The 13,560-nt window shown below is 46.0% G+C and overlaps 4 protein-coding genes across 4 annotated transcripts; 1 reads left to right on the top strand and 3 right to left on the bottom strand. All coding sequences in view use genetic code 12, as the record gives it.

Moving 5' to 3' along the window:
- Nucleotides 1–994: 994 nt before the first annotated feature.
- On the top strand, nucleotides 995–1,912 carry LODBEIA_P31600 (uncharacterized protein; the record flags this gene model as incomplete). Its single annotated transcript, XM_066973240.1, has 1 exon — nucleotides 995–1,912. One exon carries the CDS (start codon nucleotides 995–997, stop codon nucleotides 1,910–1,912), a length of 918 nt encoding a protein of 305 aa, XP_066830098.1.
- Nucleotides 1,913–2,089: 177 nt separating this feature from the next.
- LODBEIA_P31610 (uncharacterized protein) lies at nucleotides 2,090–7,582 on the bottom strand (the record flags this gene model as incomplete). The annotated part of the gene is made up of 1 exon (XM_066973241.1): nucleotides 2,090–7,582. One exon carries the CDS (start codon nucleotides 7,580–7,582, stop codon nucleotides 2,090–2,092), a length of 5,493 nt encoding a protein of 1,830 aa, XP_066830099.1.
- Nucleotides 7,583–7,782: 200 nt separating this feature from the next.
- Nucleotides 7,783–9,240, bottom strand: LODBEIA_P31620 (uncharacterized protein; the record flags this gene model as incomplete). Its single annotated transcript, XM_066973242.1, has 1 exon — nucleotides 7,783–9,240. The coding sequence occupies one exon, from the start codon at nucleotides 9,238–9,240 to the stop codon at nucleotides 7,783–7,785; it is 1,458 nt and encodes a 485-aa protein (XP_066830100.1).
- A 347-nt stretch (nucleotides 9,241–9,587) lies between these two features.
- Nucleotides 9,588–13,511, bottom strand: LODBEIA_P31630 (uncharacterized protein; the record flags this gene model as incomplete). The annotated part of the gene is made up of 1 exon (XM_066973243.1): nucleotides 9,588–13,511. The coding sequence occupies one exon, from the start codon at nucleotides 13,509–13,511 to the stop codon at nucleotides 9,588–9,590; it is 3,924 nt and encodes a 1,307-aa protein (XP_066830101.1).
- Between the last annotated feature and the right edge of the window lie 49 nt (nucleotides 13,512–13,560).

Here is a 13,560-nt window from a genome sequence, read left to right on the forward strand (position 1 = left end):
ATGCTCTTTCAATTTGAAACCCTCGCCCATAGAGACTATGGTATGAGAAGCGAGTGGTCAGTAGTGATTTCGACTTGTCTCGGTTTGCCAAGATTGAAATGAGTCTAGCCACCGCCTCCCAGAAGTAGAGGCTATTTCGTGATGCCTTTCTATGCGGTACAGGTAACATCCGCCTGGCGGAGTGAAGAAGATAACCACGGACCGAATCCAGAGAGCATTTCAATAGATGACCCAACGACATGTCAAAAGAGAAGCTCAAGACTTTTACACCGCTGCTGACACTGCTACATCTACCTAACCTGCTACCCCTAATTTTTCCAACAGAAGTTGAGACTCGAGATAGTCGCAAATGAAGATCGTCAAAGTTGTTGAATTTCTTTTTCTTTTTCTTTTTTTTCTTTTTTGAGTGGATTTTTGTTTCCGTTTTCACAGTTGAACCGGGGTGCTGAGCGGGACTGTTGAGGAAAGAAGGGAAAGGGGGATAAAGGAAGAGAAACAACTGTACTTAGTCAGCATAGGTCTTCTCCCTCGAGAACTGGTGTCATATCTGGAGCAACCATATGCGCTAAAGAGCTGATTATGAAGTTGTACGAGAATGCCAAAAGTCAATCGAGCGATGCTGATGATAAATTTGCATCGGCTGTTAAAAGGGGAGTTACGATTGTGGACAGCTAGAACAACAACATTCAGCCTCGTGACTTGCGACCTTTGTAGAGTTAATACGCTGTACATTTAGATTTCAAGAGCCATGGCGTCATTACTGACACCACTGTAGTAGTAGCAGTGGTAGTGGTGGGAGCTGGTTTCAAGATAGGGGTGGTTGTGGGTAGATGATAGTGGTAGTGTACTTTGGCAGCAACGATTCTTAGCGCCAATAATTCAACCAGCAATCAGTATAAATACCCACTCGATTTTCGCCACCCTCTTTTACCAATACCTGTTCCACCACAACAACTATATCACAACTTCAAACAACAATACACACAAATCAACAATGCAAATTTTTGTCAAGACATTGACCGGTAAGACCATCACCTTGGAAGTGGAGTCTTCCGACACCATTGACAACGTCAAGTCCAAGATCCAGGACAAAGAAGGCATCCCACCAGACCAGCAGAGGTTGATTTTCGCCGGTAAGCAGTTGGAAGACGGCAGAACCTTGTCAGACTACAACATTCAGAAAGAGTCCACCTTGCACTTGGTGTTGAGATTGAGAGGTGGTATGCAAATCTTTGTCAAGACATTGACCGGTAAGACCATCACCTTGGAGGTGGAATCTTCCGACACCATTGACAACGTCAAGTCCAAGATCCAGGACAAAGAAGGCATCCCACCAGACCAGCAGAGGTTGATTTTCGCCGGTAAGCAGTTGGAAGACGGCAGAACCTTGTCAGACTACAACATTCAGAAAGAGTCCACCTTGCACTTGGTGTTGAGATTGAGAGGTGGTATGCAAATCTTTGTCAAGACATTGACCGGTAAGACCATCACCTTGGAGGTGGAATCTTCCGACACCATTGACAACGTCAAGTCCAAAATCCAGGACAAAGAAGGCATCCCACCAGACCAGCAGAGGTTGATTTTCGCCGGTAAGCAGTTGGAAGACGGAAGAACCTTGTCAGACTACAACATTCAGAAAGAATCCACCTTGCACTTGGTGTTGAGATTGAGAGGTGGTATGCAAATTTTTGTCAAGACATTGACCGGTAAGACCATCACCTTGGAAGTGGAGTCTTCCGACACCATTGACAACGTCAAGTCCAAGATCCAGGACAAAGAAGGCATCCCACCAGACCAGCAGAGGTTGATTTTCGCCGGTAAGCAGTTGGAAGACGGCAGAACCTTGTCAGACTACAACATTCAGAAAGAGTCCACCTTGCACTTGGTGTTGAGATTGAGAGGTGGTTTATAGATTATAAAAGAATGTAGTTTATACGAATAATGCAAGATGAGGAATATGCGATTACTTCTTATAACTTGTTAAAGATACACCACTTCGAAAATGGACTTGTAGATACATCAAAGTTTTCTCACTCGCTCTCTAAATATATACATGTCCTATATTCCAATAAAGCACCTCTAAAGTCTCTCATCCGTTTTGTCTATCGATTTCAGCCCTTACAACACTAGATCTTTCCAGAGCCTTAAATTGGGCTAGGCTGTCACTGATCAAAGTCTTTGAACCAGTAGACTTGGCAACTTTTTGCAATTCCTTTGAAAACCTGATAAGCTCGATTTTGACACTATCTAGTTCTTGCAAAGACAACAGTGCTTGGGCAAGAAACCTCCACAAGTCGACAAAGTCATCTTCAGCGCGTGGTGAACCATCATAAAGTTCGCTCAACAACCCTTGCGCCACTTTGGACGCCTTGACTTTGGTTCTCCAAGTTCCATGTAAATCGGGATTAAAGTACTGCTTGATGGTTTCGCATGCAAACGCTAGGAATTGCTCACGCATTGTCACAGCCAGGGGAACAACCCTTGCAAAATCCTCCATGAGCTGTAACCGTCTCTCCTCTACAGAGACTGACAACCCCTGTTCCAATTCCATTTCAACATCTTCCATGTCGTCGTCGTCGTTGTTGCTGTTGCCATTGTTGCTCCCTTTCATCAACTCTTTTGCAACGAGTCCCTTGACAACTTCTAGGTAAACTTCTGTTACCTTCACGCTTGATATGTTATGAATAAATTTACCACAGCTAACGACAGCAAGTCTTTGATAGCGAGGGTTTCTGCGCTTAATCTCTGTTATCAACGAGCTCTCAACTTGCTCCAATTTACCACCCTCGGTGTCTAAAAATGCTTTCGATGCAATGGCAAAGTCAACCAAAGCTTGCAAAAGAAACTCTTTTCCATCCCAGGATTTCCCCTTGTTCGATTCAAGCAAGAGGTCGAGGAGACTCTCGGTGGCAGATTTAGACAACGGGTTCATGCTCAGCAAAGCCGTGCACACGCTTGTCAAGGACTTGGCCAAAGTCACCCTGATTGCAAACTCATTTGTCTTGATGTGATCCTTAGTATAGTTTAAAATTTCAGTCACATACAACTTGACCGAGGACTGGCCGGTGGCGTGCTCGGTCCATTCCCTCTCGAAATTCCGTCCAACCCTTTCAGAACCATCAAACTTGCCAATGAACGCCAACGGCAAAAAGGCAGACGCAAATGTGCTGAATCTTTCCCCCGCATACTTGGAGACGCTCTCGCTTGCAACCGACGCAACGAACCTCGACCTTTCGTCTCCTACTTCCTTTGGCTCGAAATAAAGCTTTGAAATCTTGTGGGAGTATCTTTCCACAGACCCAAACAGCGCAAGACGACAAATGTACCCGGCAGCTGCCGCGTAGCAAACAACGACAGTCTCATTGCGATCTTTGAGTTGGTTGGAAGCCATATCCAATAATGCGTCAGCGTGGACTTCAACAATCTCTTTGTGGTTCACCACCAACGAAATAAGGACTTTTGATCCACTGACTTTTGACGGCAAACCCACGCTATATTTGATAGCGTAGTGTAGCCGGGATAGAAACTTGGGCATTAAACTGGAGTCCAATTGCGAAAGCAAGTAATCGATTGCATCCATTAGCAGCGAGTGGCCCACTTGTTTGAGTCTGTTGGCATCTAACTCGTTGTTATCGATGTTGTATTTGGAAGCATTCAATGCCAAGTAATTGACAATCTCAGGCTCCATGCTTGAAAATTGAAGTATGAAATTCTCAACCAAGACGGGGATATACGGCTTGAGCACCTTGCTTTTGGTTTTGCAGAGCTTTAGAATAGTGGTGATTGAAAACTCCTTGACGTCATTGGAATCGGACCCAAGTCCTTTCCGTCCGAGCAAGAACTCAATCAACCCACCGAGCAAGTTTGTGGCTTTCTCGTCAATTTGTTTCAGCTTCTCAACGCGTTTGATCAAAGACGATGCAAGCGACTTTGTCAACTTTGAGCCTTCATTGCGAACGCTTCCTTTGATATCGTCCATGACTCTGAAACTCGAGCCCCAGATCTCATTCAAATCGTCTTCGTATTTTTGAAAGTCCACTACTTGCAAAAGGTCATTCATTGCCGTTGTGCTGGCCTGCCGTGTTCTCCACTCCTTGTTCTCCATCCCCTTGAGCAACTCACTTAGAAACTCTTTGAAATTATTATCAATAACTTTGCTGGAGTCCTTCACCAACGATTTCCAAAGCATCTCCATGGATTGCGAAACGCTTGTGTATGGGTCGAATCTGTACCTGTATAGTTTAGGAAGAAGCCTTTTTGAAAAATTCTCATTCTGGGATAACAACTGGTCCAACGAAGATTGCGCGAGTATTGACTCGAGCCCATAAGCAATGCCTCTCCTCGAGGACCAAAGGGCGGAGGACTTTGCCACGGACATAAATTTGTAGACAAGGCTCGGGTCACCCGCTTCTTGAGCCAAGTTGAGCACATCTTTGTAGGTTGAGATGGATCCGTCGTTTGTTCGCATCACGTCTGCCTCAAAAAGTTGGGTGTCGTTTTGAACACTGCCAGCAGTATACGCGCTTGTATCCGATTGCGTAAAGGATTTCAACAACGACTTGACTAGCCCCTCCTTTAGCTCTGCTCCACCTTGCTCATAAAGCAAACCCAACCCTCTCGATGCTGCATCTTGAACTAGATCGTCTTTGTCAGCAAGAAAGCTCATGAAGCGCTGTTGAATCTCAAAAGCCATCTCGTCGTTTACAGGAAACAAGTGCCCACAGTTTTGAACGAGTTGAAGGAGCCATATGCAGCCAGCTCTGCGAAGTGAAGGCTTTGTGTTTTTACATGCAGTCAACACCGCATCCAATATGCTCTGCAATCTTCCCTCCAGATTGCCACTCGTAGCTCGCGTCTCAACAAACCTTGCATCTTGTTCTAGTATTACAAGTTTTGAGTTCCACCCTCCTCCCACTAAAGCCAAGGCCTCCCCTGCTGCAAAGATGGTCTCTACGTCTTTTGAGTTGTGATAGTTGAAAATTTCTTTCTCATCCTCTTCCTCCTCTTTCTCTTCCGCGTCCGTTATCAAAACATCTGCCCGTGGCTGCTTCTTTGTCAAACTAAAATGCCCCAACAACAAGACTGATTTCTCGTCAAATCGCTTAAGCTTGGGCTGGATTTTTGATCTCACCTCAGACACAAAGCCATGTCCGTTAGTCTGTGGTCCCAAAGCGCCGTAAATCGTCAACTGGATAATTCCCGTCACTGCAAAACCAAAAGATCGCGGCCCGTCCAACAACACGAGGAGATCTTGAAGCAACTGATCCATGGAGTTGCCGGTGCTTAGACTAAAAGCTTCACGCCCCACGAGTCTGGAGATGAGATAGCATCGTGAAAGCGCCGACACATCCTTATATCTACTGTTCTCCAAGGATCTGATTGCGTTCAATACCTCACCTTGGTCGAATGAAGGTTGACTAAAGACAATTCCGAAAATCTTGCACAAATTCACGATGCATTTTTCGTCAATTGCGTTTTCGACCAAGATGCTGACAAGACCGCTTGCTGCTGCTGGTATACAGTGAGCAACCGATTGCGCAGAAGCAAAGCTTAGTAGACGAGCAGTAGTCATTGCAGCCTTTGCATATCCTGAAGACTTTCCACCGCCAGCCCCAGCCCCAACCGAATGGAACTGCTCAATCAAAAAGCGGATGCTAATATTCAACACAGTGGACACCCCTTCACTCACGTCTACCTGGTCAAGCTTCTCAACAAGCAACCTCCTCACCTTGAGGTTCGTTTCCAAAGCCTTTTCGACTCTCAATGCCCAATCCTGGTCCATAGTGACCACCGTTTCAGCATTTTTCACTGCCTCCAGAACTAAGAGCCGCTCGGCAAATTCGATTGCAGTGGGAAGTGCAGAGTATATAGATGGGTGCGAAAGCAGTTTCGCTTTTCCAACTTCATCAGCGAGAGCCCGGGCAAAGCTATTAAAGGATGGAAACTCAATCTGCTTGGACAGAGCTTGCGTTTCAAAGTTGTAGAGTCGAAATAGATGAGAATCCAACCCATTTCTCGACTCTTCATTCACCTCTGGACCAAATTCAGGCGAGGAAGCGAGCACTGATATCATTCTTGCAGATGAATCGCTAAAAGGGAAAGCAGAATTGACGAGTTTGACTAGGATGGATTTAGAAAAGGAGGACGAGGAGGAGGTAGTGTTGTCGCCCGAATTCAACTCAGCTAGCTCTTTCCATGCCCACATCTTCAAATTCGTCTTGTTTTCCGTGCTAATCCCAGCGATGCCCGTGGTCAAACCTGTAAGAGCGTTTTGGACACTAATACGGATGTCTGCATCCTCCTCGTTGAGGGATTTCAACAAAAACGGAATATATAACCACTCCGAAGCCATGATCTGCGGTGACACTTTAAGGATGTAGCCCAAGAGCTCATATTTCGATTTTCTGTCGGCCATGTCAGAGCTCAGAAGGTTGTGGGTCTTTGACTGCGCAAGCTGCAGCATCAAAGTGTTGGCAATCTCATTCGCAAAGCTGTTGAGCTTGGCATTGTCTCCTCTTTGGGCCTGGGTAACTTTCGGAATGAGTTCATAAACTAGACGCCGCATTTTCCGTTGTGCTGATTTCAACGCGTCAAGCGTCAATCTTGTTACCGAAGAGTTTTGAAAAAAGGAGTCGGATCGAATAAGCTCCCGCAAAATGTTTAGCCTCAAATTGGCCGATAGCGGGAGTTGCTCGTCCAACTTGAAAAACATGTCAATCAAAAACTCGTGCAAGAGAACGCCGCCCCATATTACCACTTGGCCGAGTTCTCGTGCGGGTTTGGCGTTCAGTTTCAACGCTTTCGAGTACTCATCATGAGAGTCAAGTGACGGGACTGACGCGGCCACAAGGAAAGGCAAAACACACTGTTCCAGCGTAAAAGATGATTTCAAAAACTGGAGCAAGTCGAGTTTCGCAACAGCTAGCGCGGCACCGTCGCCGAAAGTGACACCGGCCTCGGTCGTGAAGAAATTAATGTCGTTTTCGCTTAATCCAGCCTGCAAGCTCTTGCCCCGGTCTGGCGAGAGAATCAAAAACTGGCTGATTTTGAAAGCCAAAAACTGTTCATTTGAGCTGCTCAAAAAGCGATCCTGTTCCAGCTGGTGCTGGGTGCGGCCGTGAGGATCCAGTTCGGGAGCTTTCCACCCTCTCAACAGCTTACAAAGGATGCTAAACATTCTTGCAGCAATAGTCGACGGAAGAGTCGAGATGCATGCAGCAATTGACGGCACGAGCTCCCATTTTTCCTCTTGACTGAGCCTCTCGACGCCCCTCGACAAAAACAACGCTGAATATAGTTTGACAGATACTGTGTCATTGCCTGGCGCCGCCGAGGAGGATTCATTGATTTGATTGATGAGGGCCTTGACTGGTAGCCGTATAGTTCGAGCCGAGGAGATTCTTGGAATAATGTGCTGTATCATTTTCAAGACTAGTTTCCGTGCCTCTGGGTGGGGGCTGGCCAACTTTAAAAGCACAGGGGCCAAGTACAAGCCTAGCGTACTTTCCAATTGTCTATCATCTTCGGCCAATGCAAATTTAAGCTCCACTCTATTCAATAGAGTCAATTCCTGTTCGGCCATGTTGAAGGGAAACAATATAACCCGTTCTTTTCTTTTCAGTGGTGGTAACGGTGGCGGCGGCGAAATATTAGTGAAATATTCGCGAGGAGGAGATTTTGCGCTCTCAAAAGTAAAGAAAAGAGAAAACAAAATGCAAAAAAACCACCGCCAAAGGTCCATTTATTGTTTCAAGAAAAGTAGGAAAAGAAAGGACTATTTTACTATGTATTTTTATACTCTCTCAAGATTACCGGTACCGAGGAAGGTGGCAATGACCCAACCTCCGTAACGACTTTATTGATATATTCCGGAGGAGTCAAGTCGTACATGATGTTCAAGATATTCAAAGCGGGCGCAGTTTTCCAATCACTTAAGGGCTCCTCGTTGTCACCGGGCACTTCCTTACCTTTCTTGTCTTTCTGGGTGTCCACAGTTTGGCTAAGAAACTGTTCTAGCGCGGAAAACTTTTTGCTTGGGGCTTGCATGATGTTTGTGTTTTTGATCAAGTCCTCTGGGTCTGCTAGCTCATTCGTGGTCACCGAGTCCAATTGCACTTTATCTGAGAATTTAATGGACTCGCAACACGTCAAAACTGGGATATTTCTGGTATGGCACATCATCGCAATCAAGGCCGTGCCCACGCGAGCAAAAAGCCGCCCGTTGGAAAGCATGGCGTGGGCTCCCAAAAACACGCAGTCGACATCTTGCAACAACGTCGACGACAACGAGTTCAAGAGCGCATAGTGGACACTGATATGGCTTTGCGTTATGGAGATCTGCACATCACTTCCACCGACTTTGCGGCGGCCGACTTTGCTGGTCAAGTTTTTGAACAACTTTTTACCTTCAAAGAGCGGTCGGCTATCAACGATGATTAGGTTAAACTTTTTCCCTTGCTCAAGTACACAGTATTCAAATAGTTCCTCCAAGACGTGCGAGTGTCCATACGTGAGCACGGTGGAGCCCGAAACAATGTGCTTTGAAGCATTCTCAACGATTAACTGGTCGGAGAGGGTTATCTTTTCCTGGATGAAATTGTCGATGCTCTCACGCAAGATTTCCTTTGCCATTTTGTCATTTACGTCGATCGAAATGTGCGATATTTCCTGCTTGAGCCATCTGATTGCGTTCCCCATGGACACCGACAACGGACGACCAGACTTGAGGTATTCAATCTGGTGAGACAAATGCCCTGTTAAATGACGTGCCAAAGTCGTATTTTCTGGCGTTTTGTAGTCCTGAATCACCTCTTTAAACGCCTCCAACATCATACGCAATCTCGCCGCCGAGCCAACAATTACAAAGCTGGAGTATTTCAAAGTGAGCGAGAGAATGGCAGGATGAACAATGTGGGGGATGGTTGACGAGGATGCGTTTCTTTGCTCGCGAGTCTCCAAGTGACCAAACAAATGAGGGACTTTCCGGTCATCTTTGATCAACGTCTGGTTCAATTGCTTCTTTAGGTTTGACGCCGTTGCTGCAGAGTTTGGTTTCTGCTTCTTCTTTTCCATCTTCAATTCCGCCAGACGTTGTTGCTGCTCAGCTGTGATTCCGCTCGCTTCTTTTTGAGCTGCTCTCTTGGCGGCCTTTTCCCTCTTCTTCAACTCCTTCAACTTCTTATTCGACAACGCTTCCTTGGCCTCGGGCACGCTGGGCGTGGCTGTGGCTGTGCTTGTCATATTGTTTTTTTTTTTGAGCCACTATCCGATGATGATGGAGGGGATAGAAAGTGAAGCAGTTGTGACTGGGTTACTTTTGGTTCCGTTTTTTTTTTTTTTTTCATTTCTAGATTGCGCTGCCAAACATTGATCCACCCTATCATAGATTTCGCTTTTCTTCATCAAGGAGGATAGTTTCAATTGAATAGTCATTTCCTGACGCCGATCAAGGAGGCCATGTTAGAAAAAAAAAGTGTATTCTAGAAGCGTACCCAGGGAGGACGACAAATACCTGTAAAAAAAACTCCTTTTCATTAATTACAATCTATAAATTACTTGGGTCAATTGAATATTCTTTTGCCGACTCCTTACAATTGCAGCCGTTTTGTAGTATCGTATAATCTAACAATCTTGTCTTGGTCTTGACCTTCGACCTGCGAGAAAGCAAAACCTCTTTGTTTCTTGATTCTTTGCACTTGCCTCACTTTTCGAATTGCCTTTTGAAACTGCTCCATTCTGGGTCTATGGTCTTGTATGTTGTACTTTTGAATTTCTTGAACATAGTGATAGCTTTCAGGAATGTAGCTTCTCTTGTAGTACTTCCAGGTAAAGTCTCTGAGCAAGCACAACACGGGAATACCAAAGACCATGGCCCAGAAGGTGAGTGAAGGGTAGGTGACGGCCAATACGCCTCTGTACTCGTCTGACACGTTGATAAGCGGGGCTATAGTGGCGTATGCCGGGTACCAGCAAAGCCAAAAGATGAACGAGCCCGGGATTGCAATCAACGTGAACTTGGTCCACATGGTAACAACCAAGGCTGCTTTCCCCAAGGCTGTTAATGTACATGTGGTGTACACTGCAACACCCCACGCCCAATTATCAGTGGTCCTGCCGCTAGACAAGACGTTTCCGTATCTGTAGATGAAGAACGAGGTCAAGAAAATAACGGCCGAGTGATAAAAGCCGTTAATGATCCAGCCCCAGAATATCGCCACATTAAAGAACTTTCTTTGCTGTCCGAGTTGGTACAATTGTGGATAGCGGTCGAGCAATCTCGCACTTACAAACTGGTCAAATATCCCCAAAACTAAGGGGGGCAAAACCGTGAATAGCACATTGTAGAATGTCAACGTCCATGACTCGGCAATCGACTGGCCGGAAAATCCGTTTGCAAAAACAAACCAAAACTGGGTCATGTACAAAGTGATGTTTTTGTAGAACGAGTACAAAATGGCGGTGGAGATCCGCTGGTAGGACCAAGACCCATGGACAAGAAGCAATTTTTTCAAGTACTTGAACTGCCCGATGGAAATGTCTGCGCTTCGCGCAGCTTGCATTCCTTCCATACCACTGATACCGACACCTACATGGGCGGCTTGTATCATTGAAACGTCATTGGCCCCGTCTCCAATAGCTAAAAGCAAAGACTTCTTCTTCTTTCGCTTGACCATTTTAACAACTAATGCCTTTTGCAAGGGGGAGACTCTGCAGCAGATCACGGCCTTGCATCTGCTTCCCAACTCGATAAATAGATCCTCCAAGTCAGGTTCGAGGGCAAATCCCAAGGAGTGGCCGTCGATTATCAACGCAAGCGATGACTCGAGGGAGCCGTCGTCCACGTCAAACTGGTGCTCTTGTATCGCGGTCAATTTTTCCTGGAGATTTATCTTTGTGTCGTTTTTGGTCTCTTCATTAATGATTAAAAGATTCATATCTTCGCTCAAGAGCTTGCACGACATTCCAATGTTGATAGCCGTCTCCTGTCGGTCCCCAGTTAATACCCACACCTTGATACCCGCGCTCTGAAGGGTATGGATGGTTTCAGGAACGCCATCCTGCAATTTATCCTCGATTGCTGTGGCCCCCAACAAGAACAAGTCAGTCTCAATCAACTCCGCCACCGCGTCCATCTTATCGCCTCGGTCCTGCAACGACGTTGAGGCTTGATAATACTTGTCAGACCACTCCTGGTACTCCTGCTGCGATATGATCCGTGATGCGATACACAAAGTTCTCAACCCTTCGCCAGCAAAGTCCTCCAAGTGTCGCAAGGTGGCGTCGACAAAGGGCTGCGGCTCGCTTTGAGAAAGACGCTCCAAAATGACCGTGTCTGCACCTTTACAGAATAACCGTATCTCTCCATCGGGGCAGCGGAAAATGGCCGACATTCTCTTTCTAGTGGAGTTGAACTCGCATATGTTGAGCAACTCAAATTCGGATTGTGTTTTGGTAAGAGTGTTTTCAATGGTGACAGTTTTGGGTCTTCTGATTATGAATTTGTAGCCCAAATCGGCGGCTCCTTGCACTAGTGCTCCTTCATCGGGAGACGCGGCTTGGTACTTGACGTTGGACCCATTCACCTCCGGTATCACCGTGTGGCAAGTACTGAGAAGCGTCAAGAACTCGTTGATTATCGCCGATTGCTGTGAATTAGTGTCGGACAAGATCGAATGGAGCTCTTCAATCGTGTGGTAGCCAATCTCTACCCCTTCCACAAATTGCGCTTGTCCGTCCTCTGGGATTTCCTCGGTGTAACAGTGGCCACCTATGGAGCATGCTTTGAACTCCATAACATTCCGCGTCAAAGTCCCCGTTTTGTCACTGAAAATGTAGTCAATCTGTCCCAACTCTTCAACAAGGGACGAAGTTCGTACACCTGTCGGGGTATCGGTCTCCTCGTAGTACATATCCAAGTCACTGCCAATCATGAATGCCTGGTAGTACTTGATCAACTCGACGGTGACAAACAACGAAATCGGCACCAAGTTGGAAAACAAAATCCAAAAAGTCAACAAGTCCTGGAAAAACAACTTGGCCATGGACGTTCCTTCCAAGTGTAAATAGCCCAACTCGCTCTTGTCAGCGGTGGTCTTGATGACGTTACCAATGGAGGAAATCAATGCCAACACTATCAAGACGCAAAAAAGCGCGATTATTTGGAGATTAATGATTCTCTCCACGTCCGTTCGCTTGATTGGCGTAGCGGTGGCATTTCTCATTAGTTTGGTTTCGTGCCCGGTGAATATAACAATACCGATGATCCATTGGGTGTTTCGCAAAGTTGCACCTCTCAACAACAACTGCTCTGGAGATAAAGGGATATCTGCTCCTCTTTCAAAGTTTTTCAAATTGCCCTCATAAGTGTAAAGGGAAGAATTCGGCTGTTCAGAAACAATTTCAGCATGAGACAACCCTTGGACTAGATCGCCCGGGTTCTTCAAATGTGATGTTTCGGACCTTGCTTGTTTGATTTTCAAATTGGTTTCGCCATCCAAGTTGGCAGTTTCCACATAGCACAACCCTTCTGGTTCAGAAGAGCTAATTAGTACCAAGTCTGCCGGGAAGGGCTCTTCGTTATTGACCTTGACTACGTCTCCAACTTGCACCTTCACCCATTTTTTCAAGACATAGTCGTTTGTGTTTGGGTCCAACACTAGCACCTTTGTATTATTCAACTCCTTGTCGGCATTTGCACGCTTGATGTCTTCTGAAATCTCCTTGATGGCCGATACCAAGAGCACAACAATCAATGTTCCAATGGTGGTGTAACGGTTAGTTGGCGAAACGTGCGGCACTTGTTGTATGATTGACGTGAACAAAAAGAACAAGTTGGCGTATTTGCTAAATTGCTCAAACAAGAACTTTGGTAAGAAAGTGGCAAAGTTGTACTTGGTGGTTGAGATGTGGTTACCGTAAAATTTCGATCCCTGATTCGCGGCATGGTCCATGATGAAGATTTGCCGCGGGATCGTCAGCCTCTCATCGTGGGTCTGCTTTTTGCCCGTTAGCGTGTTTTTTATTCGCCTAAACATATGAGTTATATCGAAATCTCGTGGCTTGTCCTCGTTTATATTCATGTACTCGCCCTCATTCCGAAACAATCGTTTATTCGCTCTCAAATCGTTGTCCAGGCTCAATTCTGAATGTTGAGTTCCATTCAACGGGGGCCTGGTGCGATGATTTTGATGTGCAAATGGCAGTGCATCATCATCATCTCCGTCTCCATCTCCGCCTTTCCCTCTCCTTGCCTCATGTTCTCCTCTTTCTCTTTCTCTTTCGTCGAACTCATCGTCCTCTTCATCGTCTGATATGATAAACTGATCGTTGAACGGGTTGCCTATGCTGTGCACGTGAGATGAGTTGATCTGCGGATACTGGCGTCGTGGATCAAAAGTCGCATAGGGATTGGAAACTGTATCCATATCGATCAAGTCGTTTTCATCATCGTTAAACGGATCACTGCTATGGTCACGGTCACGGTCATAGATTGTTTGATTGAATTTTGACATTGGCTGTCGAGAATTCTGGTAATGACAAGCTGTCTATGGTTAAGCTCTC

The sequence above is a fragment of the Lodderomyces beijingensis genome (genome assembly GCF_963989305.1).
Source record: "Lodderomyces beijingensis strain CBS 14171 genome assembly, chromosome: 4".
In the NCBI taxonomy this organism is placed as follows: domain Eukaryota; kingdom Fungi; phylum Ascomycota; class Pichiomycetes; order Serinales; family Debaryomycetaceae; genus Lodderomyces; species Lodderomyces beijingensis.